General features: G+C 31.5%; 1 protein-coding gene across 1 annotated transcript; it reads left to right on the plus strand.

Annotated features, from left to right (window-relative positions):
- Positions 1-1,782: 1,782 nt before the first annotated feature.
- Positions 1,783-22,411, plus strand: LOC111996731 (laccase-15). Its single transcript, XM_024028733.2, has 7 exons — positions 1,783-1,905; positions 2,047-2,198; positions 5,673-5,917; positions 16,192-16,317; positions 19,599-20,202; positions 21,028-21,386; positions 22,034-22,411. The coding sequence occupies exons 1-7, from the start codon at positions 1,798-1,800 to the stop codon at positions 22,234-22,236; spliced, it is 1,797 nt and encodes a 598-aa protein (XP_023884501.1). The 5' UTR covers positions 1,783-1,797; the 3' UTR covers positions 22,237-22,411.
- The last annotated feature ends 116 nt before the right edge of the window (positions 22,412-22,527 follow it).

Genomic DNA, 22,527 nt, shown 5'->3' on the forward strand with positions numbered 1-22,527 from the left:
GCTGAATAGCAAAATAAGTTGGTTAAAAATAATTTATCCAAACACACACGAAGCATGTGTTTGGATCAGTGTTATGGATTCCGTTCCGTTCCGGCCGGAACGGCCGGAATTTCTCGTACCGGTGTGTAAAATGGAATGGTAATACCCTCCATTCCACCTCGGATTAAATTCCGTCCCATTTCGGCCCGTTCCGGGCGTTCCGGTCAATTCCGGCCAATTTCGGCCGAAATTCATTTTCCGGTCGGAATGAATTTTGTCTTCTTATTTTCCCTTTCTGAACTTGACCGGCATCTTTTTTGCTAGATCACCAAAAATCCTTCTCATTCTCTCATCTATATCTCATTTTCACACTTGTAGCTCCTTGTCTCTCTATCATCTCTCACTATTTGACCCTCTCAACCATGACAGAGAAGTTGAAAAGAAAATTGAAGAGCAAGATGAAGCAAAAAAAAGTGTGACTTGCGAAACAAAAAGGGAGAAGAAGAAGATGAGAAGAGAAAAAAAATCATAAATAAATCTTTTTTTAAAATAATAATCCCACTTCTTTTAATAGAAAACTATATTCAATTTATTATTTTATATAATAGTAATAATAATATATAAATATATATTTTAGCAGTAATTCCGAAACAGTTTCCGAAACGGTACCCGAAATTGACCGGTACCGAAATATTCCATTCCAATGAACAAACCGAAACGGGTGCCGAAACGGTATTCATAACAATGGTTTGGATTAAAATGAAAAATGAAAATTATTTTACTATTCAACTTATTTTTGCTACATTTATGGGTCACACTGCACTTTTTGGTATTATTTATGTACCTCACACTACTATTTCAACTAACTTTTATATTTATTTACAGTACTTTCAACAATAAGTTTTCAATTTCAGTAAAATAAGTGGTATCGAAATAGACCCTAGAAGTGTAGAAATTGAGAAGAGAGAAGACGTGTGTGGTTAAGAATAAACAAGAGAAAAAAAATTAAAAAATGAGAAGTAATATATGTCTAGTGAGGAAAAATAATAATAATAAAAAATATTTAAAAATTAAAAATTGTGTTGTATTGGATGGTGTGCTTAGTCAAGGAATCCAGCCACTATCCAGCTTTTAGTAGTTTTATTATAATTTTTTTTCTTCGAATTTTAGTTCAATTTATTTTTGAGTTTTTCCTTTTTGCTTGAAAAGCCCCAGTATATTGTTAAGTTGCTCAATTTATAGACCAAAATTTAATTTTATTGGTATAAAAAAAATTTAGGGTGTCCCAAATTTTTTTTTAAAGGTAAATAAATATAAAATCTTAAATTATTATATAAATTATTATCATAAAGTGGCGCCGCCTTAGGACATCCTGACCATTAGGATGGTCCTGGGACCACCCTCGCCATAAAGTGGCCCCGCCACTAATTATGACCTAACAAAATTTCTGAATTCAAGCACAAACATGCCGAAGATTGTGAGATAACTAAGTGAAATAAATATTCAAGTATAAACACGTGGGAGATTGTTAGGTAACAACATTCTAGTATAAACATGTAGATGATTGTTAGGTATGTTTTTATTTTTATTTTTACTATTTTTTTAATATGTATATATATATATATATATATTAAAAAATAGTAAAAATAAGGCATGTGATTCAATGTCAAGTCTCCCTGTCATGTTTTTTAGCAAAAAGAATAACAGCATACCTAACAATCTATATATATGCTTAGAGGTGGAAATTTAGGGCTATAAAAGGGCACTAGAACAAAACGTTCTCATAAATCGTGTGTGTACTGAAAACGGCGGTGGAAAATGAATTTCAAGAACAAAGAATTGGTGGTAGAATTTCTGGGCTTTCTGTTTCTTGTTGCACAGTGTCTTTGCATGGTGGAAGGCGAGATCCATTTCTATGACTTTGTTGTAAGTTCGAATTACTGTATATATATTACTTTCCCTTTTAATCTTTTGGCTTTGCATTAAATCTAGAGTACCTATACAGATATACTGGTTAAAGGGTGGAAATATTTATAGCTTAAATTTATATGCTAACTTCATTTCCAGCTTAGAGAGAAAAACTTCACAAAGATGTGCAGCACAGAGAGCATGCTAGTTGCAAATGGGAGCTTGCCAGGGCCAGTTATACAGGTGCACAAAGGGGACACCGTGTATGTCAATGTTCACAATGAAGGATGTTATGGGGTGACAGTTCATTGGTAATCTCTCTCTCATGCATATCTTTCATTTTTAGTAGAGTAATATGCTACATATATATAATAATTTTTATAATACTTTCACACCAAGAGTAGGAATGTTGTTAATAGTTTGCGAGGACACGCCTATTTTGGCCAAGTACTTGTGTCTGACATGTGTCTGACACGGCTACTAGTAGGACATTCCTAAAAATCTTATCTAAGAACTACCGGAATTTAAATTTATTAAAAAAAAAAAAAAAAGGGCCATGGCCCAGACATGGTCGTGACACGGTCACGACATGCCAATACGTCCCAAACACTGCAATATTGGCAGATTTCGGTGGTTTTCAGCAGTATAATCATTTACAACTGACACAAAATAAATTGTTTTTAAAAAAATTTGTGGTTCTTACCACAGGACAACGTCACTTTCACCTTTTCTTTTAAGCTTATCGAGGGCTCGGATTGTTACAAAATCCTTATTCTAGCTATAATTTTCAAACTCAAATTCTTCAAAGTATAGTAAAAAGTAAAGATTTAAAATTTTTGAAGTTGGATCGAGGTCGAATTAATATTGAACTATAATGATGTAATAATTAATTTAATAATTATTTATAATATAAATAAATATATTAAATTAATAAAAAAATTGACTAAAGTAGTTCAATTAAATGTATTTTTCATATCATAACTTTCATAAGGCAAATAAAAAATATCAAATTCTAAGTAAAAATTGATATTGAGTTTCCCGATTCTTAAAAGTATAAAGTACAATTGCATAAACTAGCAAATAAACTCCAAGTTACCCATTATTTTTTAAAAAACACACATCAAATATTTCATTTTAGTGAGTAGATATCTAGATAACTATTAGCCTTTTTTTATTTATTTTTTATTTTTTATTATTTTTTTCCTTTTTAAGAATCAGATAACCATCAGTAGATAACAAAATATTGGGCTGTTTAGTTGGTTTAAGAAGTATGAACAATAGAAGTAGTAGATAACCAAATAAACAATAGAATAAAAAATGTACATTTTTAGATCCCTTAACACAAGTTGTTTAATCTAGTTATTTAGTCAAGTGATTATTTAGATAAATTACTCAAATCTAGGTTAACACAATAAAATCATATCATGTAAATAATGCGAAAATATAAAGAACACAACGATATGATAATTCAGGAAAACCTAATCGGTAAAAAACCTGGGGAGGATTTAACTTAGTTATCTTCAAGATAAAACAAATCTACTATGAAAGAATTAAAGTTTGTACAATAGAACTTAGACCACTAACATTCTATTGCTACCTCGTGCAAAAAACTTACTACCACGACCACGTGATAGCTCCGAGTCTACGGACTACTTCTTTTTTTGATCCACTACAACCACAAGTTCTATTACTTGTGACTTTGAGACTCCACTCAAAAGTTTCAGATCTTCTTTAAAGTTCTTTATGCAGCAACTGAAGAGATCATCAAGTTCTTGACATGAATCTTGATCTTGATAACCCTAAGTGTGTGTGAAGGCAAACACCTCTAGATCTCATAAAAGATTCAATACACAACTCTCAAAAGACTTGTAAAGCCTAGATAGAGTTTCTCCTTTTATACTTGGAGTGAAACAAAAAACCCTACATGTCAAATTGGTTTGGGTTGAATTGAAATTTCTGCAGAAAAATAAATCTGCACGTGGTTTGATTGATCGAGCCTTGCAGATTAAGTCCAATAATTTCTACAATCACTCGATTCCAATTTTACATGTAGACACACTTTGAGCAAGCCTAAACCTAGACTCTATATTTTGATCATGGTTTGCCAACACATTACAAATTGAAGTTCTAATACATTAGTTCCTAAAGTCTTAGAACCTAACGAACTTCCCCTTTGGCAATCTATGACAAAACCTATTACAAAAATTAAATGCTCAAAGTAAAAACATCCCATTCAAATTTAAAATGTCCTAAACACAATTCAACCTAACTATTATCTATCAGTTACTAAAGTAGACAGCAGCCACAATTGAATTAATCTGTAAATTCCTGAAACACTTAACAAACACATAAGCGCATGTGTGGAAAATACAATTAAAAAAAAAATAAACTTCTTTATTTCACAAAACATAAAATAAAAGACATATATTATGAATAACCTCATAAATATAAATAAATAATCAAATGTACCATATGTGAAACAAGAAACAATAAAATAAAACAAAACATAAATCATAATGTCTTCCCCTAACATATACAACCCATAAATCATAATGCTCCGCAAGATCGAGTTGCTTGAGGAAAAAGGTGGAGGATTAACAGCAGCTGTAGGGTCTACATACTCCTCAGCAATAGGGTCACTAGAAGTAGGAGGCCTAGATGCATCACCTGTAGAAGACTCAACTCTAGGGTGTTTAGATCTAGCTTTCAACTGAGCTACTCTTTGCCTAAGAAAGGTGACACCTATAGGAGCTATGATATGTATAAGCTCGGAGTGGTCCATAATTCTACCACTCATGACTTATCATATAAGTAAGTTGTGCCAAAAATTATGATCCTAGTATTACTCTTTCCATCAACGAGCTGTGTGCCTCATCAATTTGATTGTCATTAATTGTTCTAGGTGAGCATCTTTTGAGCTTTGACCGTTTATATATACGCTTCTCTTTATATGCTTTTTTTTTTCTTTCTTTTTATATTGATTAGAATATTAGTAATAATATTTTTTAAAGAAAAAAAAATGAATATTGGTAGTGATATAGAATCATGGTATTGGACCAAATAAATTGGGTTATAATATAATAAAAATTTAAAATAGGAAATTTGGGTTCTAATTTTAACAAAATTATAAGTTTATGGATAACAAAATGAAGTATGTATTTGTATTTATTAAATTTAAAAATATACCTAAATATAAGTATTAATTAATTAATTTCCATACTCTGATGTGCCGTATCATTGTTTTCAAGAATTGCTGTACTCCCATGTCGGTACCTATATCCATGTCAGTGTTCATACAACTTAGAACTTGTTATTAGTTTTCATCTGAGTCCACTACTAACATCACTTAATTATCTACCTTTATTAACAACTTAACAATAATAAAATATTTTGTAGATTTGGAAATGTGATGGTGATTAGAAAATTATTAGGTATATTCCTTCCTCGCATATGAATAATGTATTTCACAATGAATTTGATTTGTGAGACTTTTTACGTGAAAGGAGAGAATATTATTCCATAATACAATTACTGAAAAAATTAAGAAAATTAATTGTTTGATAATACTAACAAATTTCTCAAGAATCTTAAAAGATAAAAGATAATTCAATTTCAAAGCAAACACCAATGAAAGAAGCCATACCTATCAAAGCAATGCTTTAACAAGTGCTCCCATTAATTTAAATTGAAAAAAATAAAAAAGATGCTAGCGAAAATATTCACACGTTTCTATATCTAACATTTGTACTACTCAACAAGATTGGATAATATTATGGTTTTTGTAGGCATGGTGTAATGCAACCAAGAAATTCATGGTTTGATGGCCCAGAGTACATCACGCAGTGTCCTATTGAGCCAGGATCAAACTTCACCTATGAAATCATATTTTCTAATGAGGAAGGAACCCTATGGTGGCATGCTCACAGTGATTGGACACGAGCTAGCGTTCACGGTGCCATTATTATCTTGCCTGCTAGGGGATCTACTTATCCATTTCCCAAACCAGATGAAGAAGAGATCATAGTGCTTGGTAATGTTAATATTTTTATTTATATGGTGAATAGAAATATGTCAATAAAAAGCACAAATAGATGTATGTGACAAATTTTTTTTTTTTTAAATATACATAAAAGTGTAATTGGTTTTTGGGCAGTGGCGGATCCACAATTTGGTTCTAGCCGTAGGACGGATTTTTTTTTTTTTTTAATAAAGGAATATATATATATATATATAGCAAGATTTAGGCAAAGTACTTAGGTGTTGTTCCTTAAGTTCTCATTTTAAGATTTTGTCATATGAATTTTTTCTTATGGAAGAGAAGTGTATTTTTAATTTAAGTAGCCATATGGCTGAATGTTAAGAGGGGAACTTAAGGAACAATAACTAAGGTATTGTACCTAAGTTTTGTTCAATATATATATATATACACGGGCGGCTCTACTCTTTGTTCAAGGGGTTCAAATGAACCCCCTGACTTCAAAAAAAAAAAAAAATTATATATATATATATAATATTTTTTTTTAGTTTAATACATTAATTTTTTTCTTAAAAATATTTTTGAAAAAAAAAAAATTATATATATATATATAATATTTTTTTTTAGTTTAATACATTAATTTTTTTCTTAAAAATATTTTTGCACACCTTAACTTAAATTTTATACAATCTTATTACAAGTATTTTTTACTCTAAAGTAAGAGTAAGTGTTTGTGAATTGTAAATGTCATTTTTTATTAAAAATTTTTATTATGAGAGATGCTACGTCTACAATAATTTTACAACATTTTTACAACAAATCACAGGTGGTTAGTTGTTATTGGTTTAAATTTAAAACTAACACTAAGATTACTTTTTTACCCCAATAGTAACAACCTGCCACTTAAGATTTGTTGTAAAAATGTTGTAGATATATCATTTCTCTTTTATTATATGTGTATAAGTGTGTCTAATATTAATTGTGTGCATTACTTTTTTTTACTACCCATATTGGCAATAAAATGATCATAGCTACCCATATTGGCAATAAATACGTGTAGTGAACTATCGTGTAACAATTCAAAATTTGAAAACTTGTAGAAGGAAATTGTAAAAATTAATGGTTTTTTTTTTGGTCTATAAATCGATATATTCAAGTTCTCTTTTTATTTTTTTTTGAATTTAAATTTCTTAATTTCCCTCCTAACAAAATTCCTGGAGCTGCCACTGGGTACTGTACCTAAGTTTTATCCATATATATATATATACACACACGTGTGTATGTGCGCGCGGGTAAACTTGGGCTCTGTGAGGAAAAAGTTTTTTAAATACACGCGCATTTGACGTATGCATATCATGAACAAAACAAACTTATCAATTTCCAAAACTAATGCCAACGTTATTTTATTTGGTCTCTTTTTTTACTTCAAAGTAGTCTTTATTTCCTTTTTCTCCTACCTTTAATTTCCTTTTATATCTTTTGAATCCAAAATTAAATGATTCTTGGTGTATAAAAAAGATCTTCCTATTTTCTTCGTTAATAAATAGAAAAAAAAAATACTAATCATTTTCTTATTGCCCTAAAAAGGAGAGAACATATGTGCTCTCTTTTTATAGAGGAGGGTGGGGCGAATTAGAAGCTGCTTCTTGGCTAACCTGCCCGCTGCTACAGTGCTTAGTGTCAATCATGTATCCTATGTGGGCTCAAAGTTCCCCCTCTTTTTTGGAGGGAGTTGCCCTCTAATCTCACTCGGAGTTTATTCCCTTCACTTGCAACCCACTTGAAGGGCTCTACCATTGGTTTTAAGGCCATAATTAGCTAGTTTTAATTTTAGGAAAATTATTGTTTCACTCCCACGGTTATGTCAAAAAAAATTTTCACATTCCATACACAACATGTGTAAAATGTGGATAAAAATGTTGAAACCTAGTATTCACATTTTATGCATAATATATATGTAAGGAAGGACATTAGGATTGTGAAACTGTAATTTCCTTATGTTGGAGATATTATACAAAGTAATAATGGAATAACAAAGTTAAGACAAAAGACAAATAGAAAATAGATAACTTAGAGGCACAATATTGTTTTCCTAAAACAATATTTACCCCACGCACTATTGTTACTAAAGGTTTATCGCAAATTTGTCCCTAAGATATAGCCAAGATGTTGGGTTCTACAGATAGCAATTCTGGAGAATGACTAAATGATTTCTTCTGTTTCTCTCTAACTTACTATTTTGTGGAGTTATTTTTTAAGTGAACATAAGTCTCTATTTATACCCATAGGGTTATATTTCATTAAAAGGCACGTTGGAGAGTTAAAATATTTCATAAAATAGTTTACAAGGCTTGAAACCTCTTCAACCTTTTTGAATAGTCACCATAAAATTCTGTAGAAAATTTAGTTTTTTCTAGTTTCGATCGGTCGAGAGGTCCTTTTGATCGATCGAATGCTCTTTTTGATCGATCGAGCAGGAATCAACTAGTGATCGAACCATCTAGAGACTCCAGGATTATTTTCTTACCATTTCAATCGATCGAGCCAAAGTTTCGACTGATTGAAAATGCTAAATTTTGAATTTTCACCTAGAAAATTTTAGAACTTGAATTTTCATTTTAACAACTTTATGAAAGAATATTCTCCAAACTTAGACATCATTATTACAACTTATCCATGTATATACCTATATATACAACAATCCTCCACTAGGTTGTAATAATATATGTCTCACTTAATTGATATTCTATCATGCATAATTGAAGGTGTCTTTCAACTTAAACCTCCCTTTAGTGTAATTGCTCAAGAAATCAACAGAGTTAATGGTGGCTTTGTACTTAAACCAAAACTCTTATGTGTTGAAATCGGAAACAACACACACATGAGAACATCCACAACACATTTAGAAATCCACTGTTGTTAGCACTATTATGGCCTTATGCTCTTCCCATTTTAGTGAACATTTACAAAAGAAAACCCTTTACTCTTGCTAGAAGTGACACAACTTCTATCTTCACAAAGGTGAAATTCCTTCTTATGTCCCTGTTACACAGACATTTATACTTTATGAACTTCATTAAGAGTATAAAACTCATCCTCTACTACATCGTAACAGTCTGCACTAATCCATCCTGAATGAGACACAAAAATTATTGCTCTTACTAATCACATATCAATAACTTGTGGTTACCTTTTAAACCTCTTAGATTAAATCAATTCGAGGTTGGGTTCTCATTATTGGTGATTCTCTTAAAATAAGAATTTTAGTCTCATTCCAATGGATGTTACTCCAACCATATCTCGAGACATTGCTTTGGTAAAAGGGTCTGCCAAATTATTATTTGACCTTACATAGATGATCGAAATGGTACCAGATTCTATTAATTGTCTTATGTAATCATGTCTTATACCTATATGTCTAGACTTACCATTATATATTTTACTGTATACTCTGCCCAAGATGGCTTCACTATCGTAGTACACCGAAATGGCTGGTATTGATTGTGGCCACAGCTCTATGTCTAAACAACATATTTCTTAACCATTTCACTTCCTTGCCTACCGCAGCCAAGACTATAAATTCTGATTCCATGGTGGAGTGAGAAATACAAGTTTGTTTCTTTGATGCCCAAGAGATGGCACCCCCACCAAGAGTGAATATCCAACTAGACGTGGATTTATTATCACTCACACTAGTAATCCAACTAGCATCCGAATAACCTTTCAACACAGTTGGGTTTTCGAAATAAAAGACTCAAAAACTTATGGTTTTCTTTAAATAACCAAGAACTCTACCAATTGCTTTCTAGTTATCCACACTTGGATTATTTGTAAATTTAGAAAGTTTGCTTACTAAAAAAGATATGTCTGGTCTTGTACAATGCATAGCATACATCATGCTACCAATAGCACTAGCATACTTGAGCTGTGCTATTGCTCTTCCATTGTTTTCAATCAACTTTATGCTCTGATCGAAAGGTGTCTCCTTCCTTTATATTAAGATGTTCAAATCTTTGAAGCACTTTCTCAACATAATGAGATTGACATAGTGCAAATCCCTTACTATGTCTTTTAATTTTGATTCCCAAAATAGCATTTACTTTGTTTAAATCTTTCATTTGAAACATAGAAGAAAGATACTTTTTGGTTTTAGATACACCTTTCATATTCGTATCAAATATGAGCATATCATCCACATAAAGGCATACAATGACTCATATTCTTTTGTGAATTTGGAATACATACATTTGTCATAACTATTGTGCACAAAACCATCCAACAAAATTGCTGAGTCAAACTTCTCATGCTATTGTTTTAGAGCTTGTTTTAAGCCATATAAAGACTTGACTAACTTGCAAACTTTCTTTTCATTTCTCGGAAGTGCAAAACCCTCAGGTTGTTTCATGTAAACTTCCTCATCAAGATCACTATTTAGGAAAGCTGTCTTAACATTCATTTGATATACAATCAACTTGTATATAGACGTAGGAGCTAACAACACACGAATAGACATGATCCTAGCTAACGGTGCATAGGTATCAAAGTAGTCTACTCCTTCCCTTTGTTTAAAGCCTTTTGCCATTGACCTTGCTTTAAAGGTTTGTATTGATCCATTAGTGTTATATTTTCTTCTAAATACCCATTTACAACTAATTGGTTTTGAACCAGTAGGTAGATCCATTAAGACCCAAGTATTATTTGATAATATTGAGTCCATCTCATCATTCACAACTTCTTTCTAGAAAGCTGAATCTCTAGAAGTCATAGCTTCCTCAAATATTTTAGGATCATCCTTTGTGTTAAACACTATAGGTATTTTATTTAGGACCACTTGTCTATTACCTTCAACAAGGTACAATTGAGCTTGATAAGAAATGAAATCTGGACCAAAGTCATTTACTTTTCTTATTTTTTGACTCTTTCTTTGTTCACTTGGTGAATCACTTTCAATCCTTTTAGTACCACCCAAAGTAATATTAGGATTAGAGTCACCTTATTGTGTTTGAGTAGGTATCAAAGCATCCATGAAATCTATACTAAATTTATCCTCAATAAATATAACTTCTCTTGATTCCACCATTGTATTAGAGTTTAAGTCTAATAATCTATATGCTTTTGAATTTTTAGCATAACCTACAAACGCACTTTTCATAGCTCTTGGTCCTAACTTTGTTTTTTTTTTGGATCAACCACTCTATAAAAGGCTAAACACCCCCACACTTTGATATAATCAAGGTTTGGTTTCCTTCCATTCCATAACTCATATGGAGATACTTTAATCTTTTTGAAAGGTACTCTATTGTGCATATGACATGCTGTAAGCAATGCCTCTCCCCATAAATTAAAAGGAAGCTTTGCACTCAAGATCATGACATTTACCATGTCTACAAGAGTCCTCTCTTTTCTTTCAGTCAAACCATTTTGTTGGGGTGTATAAGGGACTGAACTTTGGTGTATTATACCATATTCCTCACAAAACGTAGAAAAAAACATTAGGAAAATATTCACCACCTCTATCACTTTGTAGGATCTTTATTTTCCCATCTTTTTGATTTTCTACTTTAGTTTTATAGTGTTTGAACATGTCAAAGGATTCATCTTTATTTCTCATTAAATATAGATATGTAAATCTAGAGAAATCATCAATGAATGTAATGAAGTATATTTTATCTCCTCTAGTTAATACACCATTCAATTCACATACATTAGAATGTACAAGTTCAAGCATAATAGAATTTCTATCTAACTTAGAAAAAGGTTTCTTTGTCATCTTTGCTTAAATACAAATCTTACATTTCTTTTCATCATCATGCTTATATAAAATCATACTATGCTTTGACATAAATATGAAGAATTAACAAAATAAGCACAACCAAAAACTTCTTTATTAATAATACTTAGTTTGTACATGCCATCAGTTGCATATTCCTTTTTACAAATATCTCATTCTTGGACAAGATTAACTTGTCCAATTTAAGTATAGCGTTTACACCACTTTTACATAACAAATTGGCAGACATAAGATTCTTCTTGATATCGGGTACATGAAAAATATTGGTCAAGATTATCATCTTGCCGGAACTCATATTCACTTCAATAGTGCCCTTTCCAAGAACATTTGCTTTATTGTAGTTGCCCATCAACACTTGTTGTTCTATGGAAGACTCATCATAAATCTTGAATTGCTTTTTGTTGTTGCATACATGCACTGTTGCACCTGAATCAAATCACCAATTAAAAGAATTTACAATTACAACCATATGAACTTCAGTGATCATATCAATATGTATGCCACTTACCATATCAACAATGCCCTTAATGACATTTGTTTCAATGGCATTGCCTTCTTCATCCTTTTTCTTGTTCTTTAAGAGTTTACATTCGCAAATGTAATGGTCTTTCTTTCCACAATGGAAACAAGCCCAGTTCTCCTTGTCCTTGTTGGGATTCTTGGAGTTGTTCTTCTTGAAACCACTCCCACTTTTGTTTACTTTCAAGTGCTTATTGGTCTTACTCGAACTCCCATTATGAACATTACTCACATTGTTCACATTCACTTTAGAATTAGTATTAGTCCCATCTCTAACCTGACTTTCCTCTTCAATTCAAAGATGTTGTCCGAATTGTTCTAAATTGAAATCTTTCAACATATGCAGAATCTTCTTCCTAAAACTATTCCAACTTGGTGGGAGTTTCGCAATAATTGCACCCACTTGGAATGATTCAGGAATATTTATTGACAAATCACGGAGTTTATTGATCAAAATCTATAACTCATGCACTTGATCTAAAATTGAGATATTATCAAACATTTTATAATCAAAATACTTTTGAATAATAAATTTATTCGTACCTACTTTCTCAGTTTTGTACTTTGCCTCCAAAGCATTCCAAATCTCCTTTAGTGACTTCATTGATGTGTAGAGATCATAGAGACAATTTGAAAGAGTATTGAGAATGTGACCTCTGCAAATCAGTTCATCTTCCTCTCGTTTCTTTCTTTGTGCCTTTATCTCATCAATATTCTCATCACTTATAGTAGGAAAAGGCATCAAATTCGAGTCCAAGAGATAGAAAAGTTTGAGTGCAGTAAGTAGGAATTTTATCTTGTCTTTCCATCGAGAGAAATTGGTTCCATCAAAGCGATCCAATTTCACCAACTTGTGATTCAACATCTTCAATCGTAGAAAATATTGTCTAAGATTGTTGGGGATATTATACAAAATAATAATAGAAGAACAAAGTTAAGACAAAAGACAAATAGAAAATAGATAACTTAGAGACACAATATTGTTTACTGAGATAATATTTGCCCCGCACACTATTGTCGTTAAAGGGTTATCGCAAATTTGTTCCCAAGATACAATCAAGATGCTGGGTTCTACAAATAACAATTCTGGAGAATAACCACAAGATTTCTTGTGTTTCTCTCTAACTTACTATTTTGTGGAGTTATTTTTCAAGTGAACATAAGCTTCTATTTATACCCATAGGGTTATATTTCATCAAAAGATACGTATGGAGAGTTAGAATATTTTATAAAACTGTTCATAAGGCTTGAAACCTCTTCAACCTTTTTGAGCAGTCATCAGAAAATTCAGTAGAAAATTCGATTTTTTCGAGTTTTGATTGGTTGAGAGGTTCTTTTGATCGATCGAATAGGAATCGAATAGCGATCGAATTTTCCAAAGACTTCAGGATTATTTTCTTACCATTTCGATCAATCGAGCCAAAGTTTCATCTGATTGAAAATGCTGAATTTCGAATTTTCACTTAGAAAATTTCAGAACTTGAATTTTCACTTTAACAAACAATATTCTATAAACTCAAACATCATTATTACAGCCTATCCATTTATATACCTATACATACAACACCTTAGTCTAAAACATAGTAGAGTTCTACAACTATCACATGGGTGATATTTTAGCTAGTCATTCAATATTAAGGCTGACCTTAGGCTTAAGCCATGGCCTAGGATCCTGTACTAGAGAAATGCAGCTAAATGTGGAGGCAATAATAGATTTTTTTTAAGCAACAGAAAAAAAAAGGTATTATTATTATTATTATTATTATTGTAGGGACAAGGCCTAAAAACGATGTACTGGGCCTTAGGCCTCACCCGAGAACATTGGGATATCCAAGGAGAGACAAATAGTAGAGGGTTATTCCAGGTCAATGCCTTATGAGTAAGAAAGGAGTGGAAGATGGTCTGAGGAGAAATGTCTCCTCGGATAAGAGGAGCCTTGCTCCTCTACATATTCTAGTAACAAAAACGACCTCAATAGAGGCACCGATGTCAGAGGCACGTTACATGAACCCACAAGAGGGAAGGAGACCCAAAAATATCTGAAGAGCAGGTGTTACCTCCGCATTAAATGCATTGCAGCTACCTTTCTGGCCGCATTTATATGGAGAAGACCCTTGAACAGTGTTTTCTTGGTTACCGCAACTCACAAGGAACCAGAAAAGTCAACTGATGGGACGGGTACTCAAGTAGTGGCTTGGGCAGCTAACAAACGGATGACCAGGATTGCCAGGGAGGAGATATATAATGTGAGAAACCTCTGTAGGAATGGGGAGAGAACACTGTCGTTATTACAATTATCATTGTTATCAATCTTAGAGATCCATATAAGTATTTGCCTCCTCGGCGATACGTTCACCCAGTCTTACGTGCCTTGTTCTTGCATGATTATCTTGAGAACCCTTTCTAGCCGTTGTAATATTCACTTGAACCTAGTTCTTTAATCCACACTCTATAAATTATTTTGCTAGGCCCATTCACCCACGATCCCGTACATATTAGGCTTGGGTTGCAAATCGTGCCCCTACAATTATTATTATTATTATTATTTATTTTAAAAATAAATATATGATTTGTGAATATTCTGCCCCTTCAAAGAAAGCCCAAAAAATTATTAATTCTTAAAATAACCAAAATGGCATCATCTGATTTTTTAACCATAAGTGGATCTACGGGGTGGGGGTCAAAGGGGAGCAATTGGCCCCTTGCCCGCCAAATAAATAAATAAATAAGTTAGTATAAGTTAATAGTCATTTTACCAATTTTGCCTCATCCCGATTATAATTTGATATTTTTGAATAGTTTTTATGCATTTCTTAATGTAATAGTTTTTCTCCATAAAAATTTTTGTAATAAACAAGTAAATTTTGGGATAATTTTTTTATTTTTTTTATAAGATAGAAATTCTATTTTAGCCTAATCTAAGTATATATGTGTCTGGAATTCTTTCCAGGAGACTTAAATCCTGGCCCTTGCCTCTCACACTCTACAAATATTTATATTTGTGGAGTGATCATCATACCAAGGGTATACAATGATAAATTTTGGGATAATTAGATAATAACATAGATTTATTTTAAGTTATACTTGGTGTCCATCTAACTATTAAAAATTGTATCCTTCATATAGTGTAATTTTGACTTTGAAAAAGAAAAAAAATTGACGGCTTATTTATGCGCCAATATATATATATATATATATATATTTAAGATTAACAAAAATATAATAAATATGTCATCGTTTTGTGGGTTTTCTTACATTAAGATATAACTCAATATATACATAAATGACATTATATATTTCACACTTATTTCAAATAGTCTATACGTACATATGTTTGAGTGCAGGTACATACATGTGTATATAAATCTTGTTCCCCTTGAAGTAATATCCGGGCTCTGCCACTGGACTTAACAGTATTTTTTTTAATTAGAGAAAATTTTAAAATATTTTTTATATTTGTTATTTGTTATTTTATATTTTTTGCTATAAATTAACCTAGGCATCATATGAGAATCTTTACAATATATACACACATACACTTACACACAAAATTCAATTATACATGAATTGTTGTCCTATGTGGTTCAACATATATACAGAATAAATTGTATGGCATGTTTTTATGTGTGACTCACTATAAATACCCTAAAATTACAAGGATAATTTACTTTAAGTAAAACCCCATGGTTAAAATTTCAAGAAGTTAAATTACTATTTCAATTAAAATTTCAATTTCCAAATACTCAAGAAATTTAAAATGAATTTATTATTTAATTTAATAATCTATCATAAATTTTGGTTTTAAATGCTATATTTTTTGTTTTTTTGTTTTTTTTTAAGAAACAATGCTGTGCTTTTAGAAATGTGGCTACAAGTACATAAAAAATTATTAAGACAATTTATTTTCCAGAATAGTTTTTGGGCTTTATCCTATATATTTGCACATGTTAATTACTAGGTGAATGATTAATACTAACTAGGTTAGCATAATCCTTATTTACTTTTACGGAACACGCAGGTTCGTTATACAGTGGAAATTTAAATGCCATGCTAGATGCAGACATTCGAACTGGTGATGACTTGCCACATTCAATTGCTTACACCATAAACGGCGAACCTGGAGATTTGTGTGATTGCTCCAAAGGTACATTTGTAGAGTTTGGATTTGAGGGAGAAGCAATTGGGTCATATTAATTGTTATATCTAGCCAGATAAATAATGTTGTTATCATCCTTTAAAATTAAATAACCTAATTGTAAGTGCACTAGTCTAATTACTAGGAACTAATTAAGACTCCTAAATTTTAATTATAGTTAGAGTAATTTTAAGCTAAACTTATTTAATGCAGAATTGATTACCAAATTAATCAATTGAAATTATCAACTAAAGTACGGGCATATAGAATTGACAAGCAGTATAAACAAGAGTAGTAGGGAGAAAAGGATGCAAACACAAGATAACACTAGAAGTGTTATTGAAGGGGAAAACCGGAGAACGCAGTAGAAAAACCTCTTTGCGGCTTAACAAGCCAAAATGATCTACTAGTAAATTAATTGAGTATATGAATACACAAAGTCTCCTTCACGAAGTCTTGTCTTTATTAACTTTCTAGATCCCACAATTATGCCTAATTGCACCAACAAAGATTAGTATAGGCACAATGCTTTTCAACTACTCTAAATCAACATGGTGTGGAAATTAGAGAGGGAAGAGAGTAGAGAAAACAAAGAGAAATATGGATTGATGGATGGAAATCACTAATCTCAAATGACATTTTTAGGGTTTTTTCTTAGAAACCATTCTTACAATTTTATGGGTAATGAGGGTATATATAGTGTGGATAAAGGAGGGGAAAAGTCATACAAAATTCCTACTATCAGAGCATTTCACAGGTTACATGCTAGTTAGCCAAGTCGCAAGCTATTTGCGAAACACATTGACACAGAACTTCTACCATGTGCTCCTTACTTGACCTTTCACAAGTTGATGCAGTCGTGAGCTAGTCGCGAATAACAGTATCCTGAGCAATTCATCATTGATCAAATGTAGACTAGACCCAGTACAATTAACCCTTACAAAAATACAGGTAAATGATTGAAATAATTACAATCAAATTGGTACAAATAAGGCCAACAAGAACAAACATAGAAAAATCACAACTTGACACTAATAAAATTATAAATTGAGTCATAATCTTTGTAAGAATTATGGTTAAATGACTGAATTCATTGTTTCCCAAAGGGAGTTTGGCTTGCCGTAATGTGACCTTAATGCGATGCACATTACCTTAATGTGACATTAAAGTGTTTGGTTCATTTGATTTTTTTTTTTAAAAGATTACGGTAATCTAAGATTATAAAATATATCACATCACTTTCTTAAATAGGGGTAATCTTACATTACTTATTGGTGGGGATGTAATAATTTATTGAATTGACAAAATTGCCCATACCTTTTATTTTACAAATGAGAATGACTAAAATATCAAGAAACCTCTAAAATACTCCCAAAACCTCTAAAATGACCAAAATAACCCCCAGAAACCTATAAAATGACTGAAAATACCCTTAAACCTTTAAAATGATGAATAATACCCCGAAACCTTTAAAATGACCATAACACTCCTAAAACCACTAAAATAACCAAAATACACCTGAAATTACTAGAATGACCAAAATAATATCGAAACATCTAAAATGACCAAAATATTACTAAAGCCTCTAAAATGAACAAAAATATCTTGAAACCTCTAAAATGACCTAAAATACTCTCGAAACCTCTAAAATTACTAAAAATACCTTTGAAATTTCTAAAAATAACCAAAATAACCTTGAAACCTTTAAAATTACCAAAATACCATTGAAAACTCTAAAATAACAAAAATAACCCAAAACCTCTAAAATGACCAAAATACTCTTGTAACCACTAGAATGACCAAAATACCCCATAAACCTAAAAAATTACTAAAATAGCCCTAAAATCTCTAAAATGACCATAATACCCCTAAACCTTAAATATGACCAAAATAACCTCAAAACCTCTCAAATTTCCAAAATAATCTTGAAACCTTAAAACTGACCAAAATGCTGTTGAAATCACTAGAATGACCAATACCCCTAAATCTAAAAAATTACTAAAATAACTATGAAACCTCTAAAATGGCTAAAATACCCCCAAAACCTCTAAAATGAAGAAAATACTCTTAAAAGTACTGTAATGACCAAAATACTCTTGAAATCTCTAAAATGACCAAAATACGCCTCGAAACCATGAGAATGACCCAAATGCCATTGAAACTTCTAAAATGACCAAAATAGCCCTGAAACCTCTAAAAAAAACTAAAATGCCCCTGAACCCTCTAAAATGACAAAATTAGAGGATTGTATATATTTTGGTCAATTTAGGGGTTTTCAGGGAATTTTTTTTTTTGGTTATTTTAAGGTTTTTGGGGTATTTTGGTCATTTTGGGATTTTAGGTTTTTTTGCTCATTCTAAAGAATTTGAGGGCATTTTGGTAATTTTAGTGATTTCGGGGGTATTTTAATCGTTTTAGAGGTTTTGGAATATTTTGGTCATTTTGAGATTTCGAGGATTTTTTTCATTCTAGAGGTTTTAGGGTTATTTTAGATATAAAGAGATTTTGGGGCTATATCGGTTGTTTTAGAGATTTTAGGGTTATTTTGATCATTTTAGTGGTTTTGGTGTATTTTTTATCATTTTGAAGTTTCGAGGTATTTTTGGTCATTTAAAGAGATTTTGGGGGTATTTTTTTTGTCATTCTAATGATTTCGTGGGTATTTTGGTCATTTTATAAATTTCAGGACTATTTTCTCATTAGAGGTTTTCAGGGGTATTTTGGTAATTTTTGGTAGTTTTAGAGGTTTCATGGGTATTTTGGTCATTTTCTATATTTCGAGTGTATTTTTAAGGTTTTAGGGGTAGTTTGGTCATTTTGGGTCTTCCAAGGGTATTTTGTGTTTTAAGGGTAATTTTGGCATTTTTAGGTGTTAAGACTATTTTTCAATCAATTTTTTGTTAGAATCAATTTAATTGTTTTTAAGAATGTTTATGAATCAAGTATATGAATGCTAAATTTTTGGATTATGATTGAAATGTAATTAATGAACCAAACACCTTAATCTTATATTATTATAATGTGATTGCATGAATCTAAGATTACAAAAATGCAACATTACACCTTGATGTAACATCAAGCGAATCAAATGCCCCTTAAGAGGTTAAACTCTTGGGATAATTAGTAATTTATCATAGCATCATGGGTTCGAATTTGTCTCCAACTTTACTTATTTAGAAGGAGTATAGGTACATACATGAGATGAATTATTAGAATTATGATTAAATTCATAATTTCCTAATAGTTTAAACTTTTAGAGAATTAGTAATTCATTAATCTTAATGTTGCAGAAACAACGTACCGTTGGATGGTTGATCAAGGCAAGACTTATCTTCTGCGTGTAGTCAATGCAGTTGTGGCTGCTGATATCTTCTTTGCAATTTCTCAACACAACGTCACAGTTGTTGGAGAGGATGGGCATTATACCAAACCCATAACGACTAGTTACATCACTATAAGCCCTGGACAAACAATGGATCTCCTACTCACAGCAAACCAAAGTCTTGGCGAATATTATATGGCTGCTCGACAATTTTGGAGCCAAAGTATCAAAGTTTCAGATTTCAACCAGTTCAACGCCACCGCAATCCTACAATATAGAGGCAACTATACTATCCCATCATCTCCTTCGTTTCCAAAAACGCTTCCTCTTTACAAGGACATACAATCTGCCTCAAAATTCACAACCCGTTTAAGAAGCTTAGCAAGCAAGGAGCACCCAATAAACGTACCCCTAAATATAACTACCAAAATGTTTATAACACTTTCCCTGAACGACCTTGAATGTCGAAACACCACATGTACAGCGACAGGGGGTGAGAATATTTTAGCTGCTGGTGTGAATAACATAAGTTGGTCCAACCCTGGCATTGATATATTGCTTGCTTATTACAGGTTTTCTCCCTTTCCCTCTTTTATTTATTTTTTATAAACAATATTGTCTATTTTGTTCTTTTGAGGAATGAAGTATGAAGATTCAATGCATTTCCCTTATTCCTTATTATTGTAGATAAAATATTATCTATCTAAAAGTGTCTTTAGTATCACATCATTTTAAATTTTAAATAATGTGATAATTTGTATATAGATCTAGAAAATAAAAGCTTAACCCTAAAATAGACTCTCCATTTCAACTAAAACAGCATCTCTCCATGATTACATGTCCTATGATGTCTTTGTAATAGTAAAAGAGCAGAGTGGCTTTTACTCAAATGACCACTAAAATATTGATGGATAAATGGTTCTCTTATAATATCTCTTTGAACAATTCTTAATTTATTTGAAGTCTCAATTAAAAAAAAAAAAAATCGATTTTGATCCATCATATTTTTAAAATGTAATTAGTTTTTTAATCTATTTTTCATCCATTTCTTGCTTGCATCTATTGTTTCTTAAAATATAGGGCTGGTTTGATATTAGTTCCTTAAATATGAGGTTAGTTCGGTTTTGGCCCCTTAAATATGGTGTGCCTCAGCATTCCATTAGTCATATAAATGGAAGAGAATATATGAAGGGACTAAACTGTTACATTTTAAAAACTTGATAGACCAAAATCAAACATTTCAAAATTTAGGGATTGAAATCAAACATATTCCATATTTAAGTGACCGAAAATGGATTTTACTCAATATTTTTTCAAAACCTAACATGAGTATCCGACTATTGTATATGCCTATATACTTTTAAAAAAAAAAGACTAAACTAGAATATTTCATACAGGAACATTAGTGGCGTTTACACTACAGATTTCCCAGACAACCCCCCTTCTTTTTTTAACTTTACAGGTGAAGATCTTCCAACTAGTATTGCATTAACAGAGTTAGGCACCAAGGTGAAGGTATTGAATTATAATGAAGCTGTTGAGGTAGTTTTTCAAGATACTAATTTGGAGGAAGGGGCAGGGATTCATCCAATGCATTTGCATGGGTATAGCTTCTATGTGGTTGGAATAGGGCTTGGGAATTTTGACAATGAAACTGACACAAAAGGGTTTAATTTGGTTGACCCACCCGAAGTGAATACCTTTCAAGTTCCTAAGAATGGATGGCTTGCGCTCAGATTTATAGCAAACAATCCTGGTAAGTTTTTTCTATATTTTGTTACTATGATTACTGAAGAAGGAAATACATACATTACTGAAGTGGGTAGAAGAGAAAGAAAGCGAATTAGATACAAGAAGAAATGGGAGCTATGCTAAACTAAATTATAACACTTAATAGATAATCAATATAAAAGACTTGATTTTTACTCTTACATTTCTATCAGTCGTAACATAACCATCCTCATAATTATTACAACTTCCAACAATAAAAAATACAACTAAAAAGGCAAATACAAATTGCATGAGACATATAACAAGACTTTACAATACAAACGTATTTCTAAAATAACGATTAATTTTTAAAAGCCTACTTAAAAATTATTCTAACTATTATAATACTATATCAATTAGAGACAACACTTAGCTCTCTATCTTATAACCAGTGACACCCTTGCTCCTAGTCACAAATAAATAAATAAGGAAGAATAGAGAAAAAAGATTGAAATGGAATTTTTCCAAACTAGGGATTCTCCAAGAATGATGAATGCATGTAAGAATTATTATGTCAAGCCACAAAATATGTTGCAACTGATTGGAGACATTAAAAAATGTTCATGTTCTCATTATGCTTATTCCATGGTTGGTCTAAATATTGTGGATGCTAAAATCAATTATATTTGGCAGGTGTGTGGTTTTGGCATTGTCATTTGGATAGACATATGACCTGGGGTATGGCTGGTGTTTTTATAGTAAAGAATGGGGACACTGTAGAGACAAGTATCCGCCAACCTCCAGCTTACTTACCTTCTTGTAGAGTTCCAACAAGGCCTAGGCTCCAAATGGGCGATGGGTTTGAAGGAAAAGCAAATGAATCAAGTTTTATCTAATTGCATGAATAAAATTATGAAATAAATTTGATAGATGTGGTATTGTGTTAATGCTTTAAATAACCATAGCTCTTGATCAGAGTCAGAGAGACTACTATAAGAAGTAATAAATTTATTTATTGTGAAAAAACTATGTCCACAATAATAAATTATTGATGGCACTATTGTTTGCGAATTATTGATGGTACTATTGTTTGCTAGATACAATGTTCGCTAGCTTCCACTTTTTGGAAAATTAGGATTGCAGATAATCCAATTGACATGATGACTAACCAATTTTCAAATTGCAAA

Source organism: Quercus suber, unplaced genomic scaffold, assembly GCF_002906115.3.
Source record: "Quercus suber isolate HL8 unplaced genomic scaffold, Cork oak 2.0 scaffold_6, whole genome shotgun sequence".
NCBI classification, from domain to species: domain Eukaryota; kingdom Viridiplantae; phylum Streptophyta; class Magnoliopsida; order Fagales; family Fagaceae; genus Quercus; species Quercus suber.

Bases quoted from the DNA above. Each gene is read 5' to 3' on its own strand.
- LOC111996731 (XM_024028733.2), top strand. From the start codon at position 1,798: ATGAATTTCAAGAACAAAGAATTGGTGGTAGAATTTCTGGGCTTTCTG. The intron at 2,199-5,672 runs GTAATCTCTCTC...TGGTTTTTGTAG, and splicing joins TATGGGGTGACAGTTCATTG to GCATGGTGTAATGCAACCAA. The intron at 21,387-22,033 runs GTAAGTTTTTTC...TATATTTGGCAG, and splicing joins ATTTATAGCAAACAATCCTG to GTGTGTGGTTTTGGCATTGT.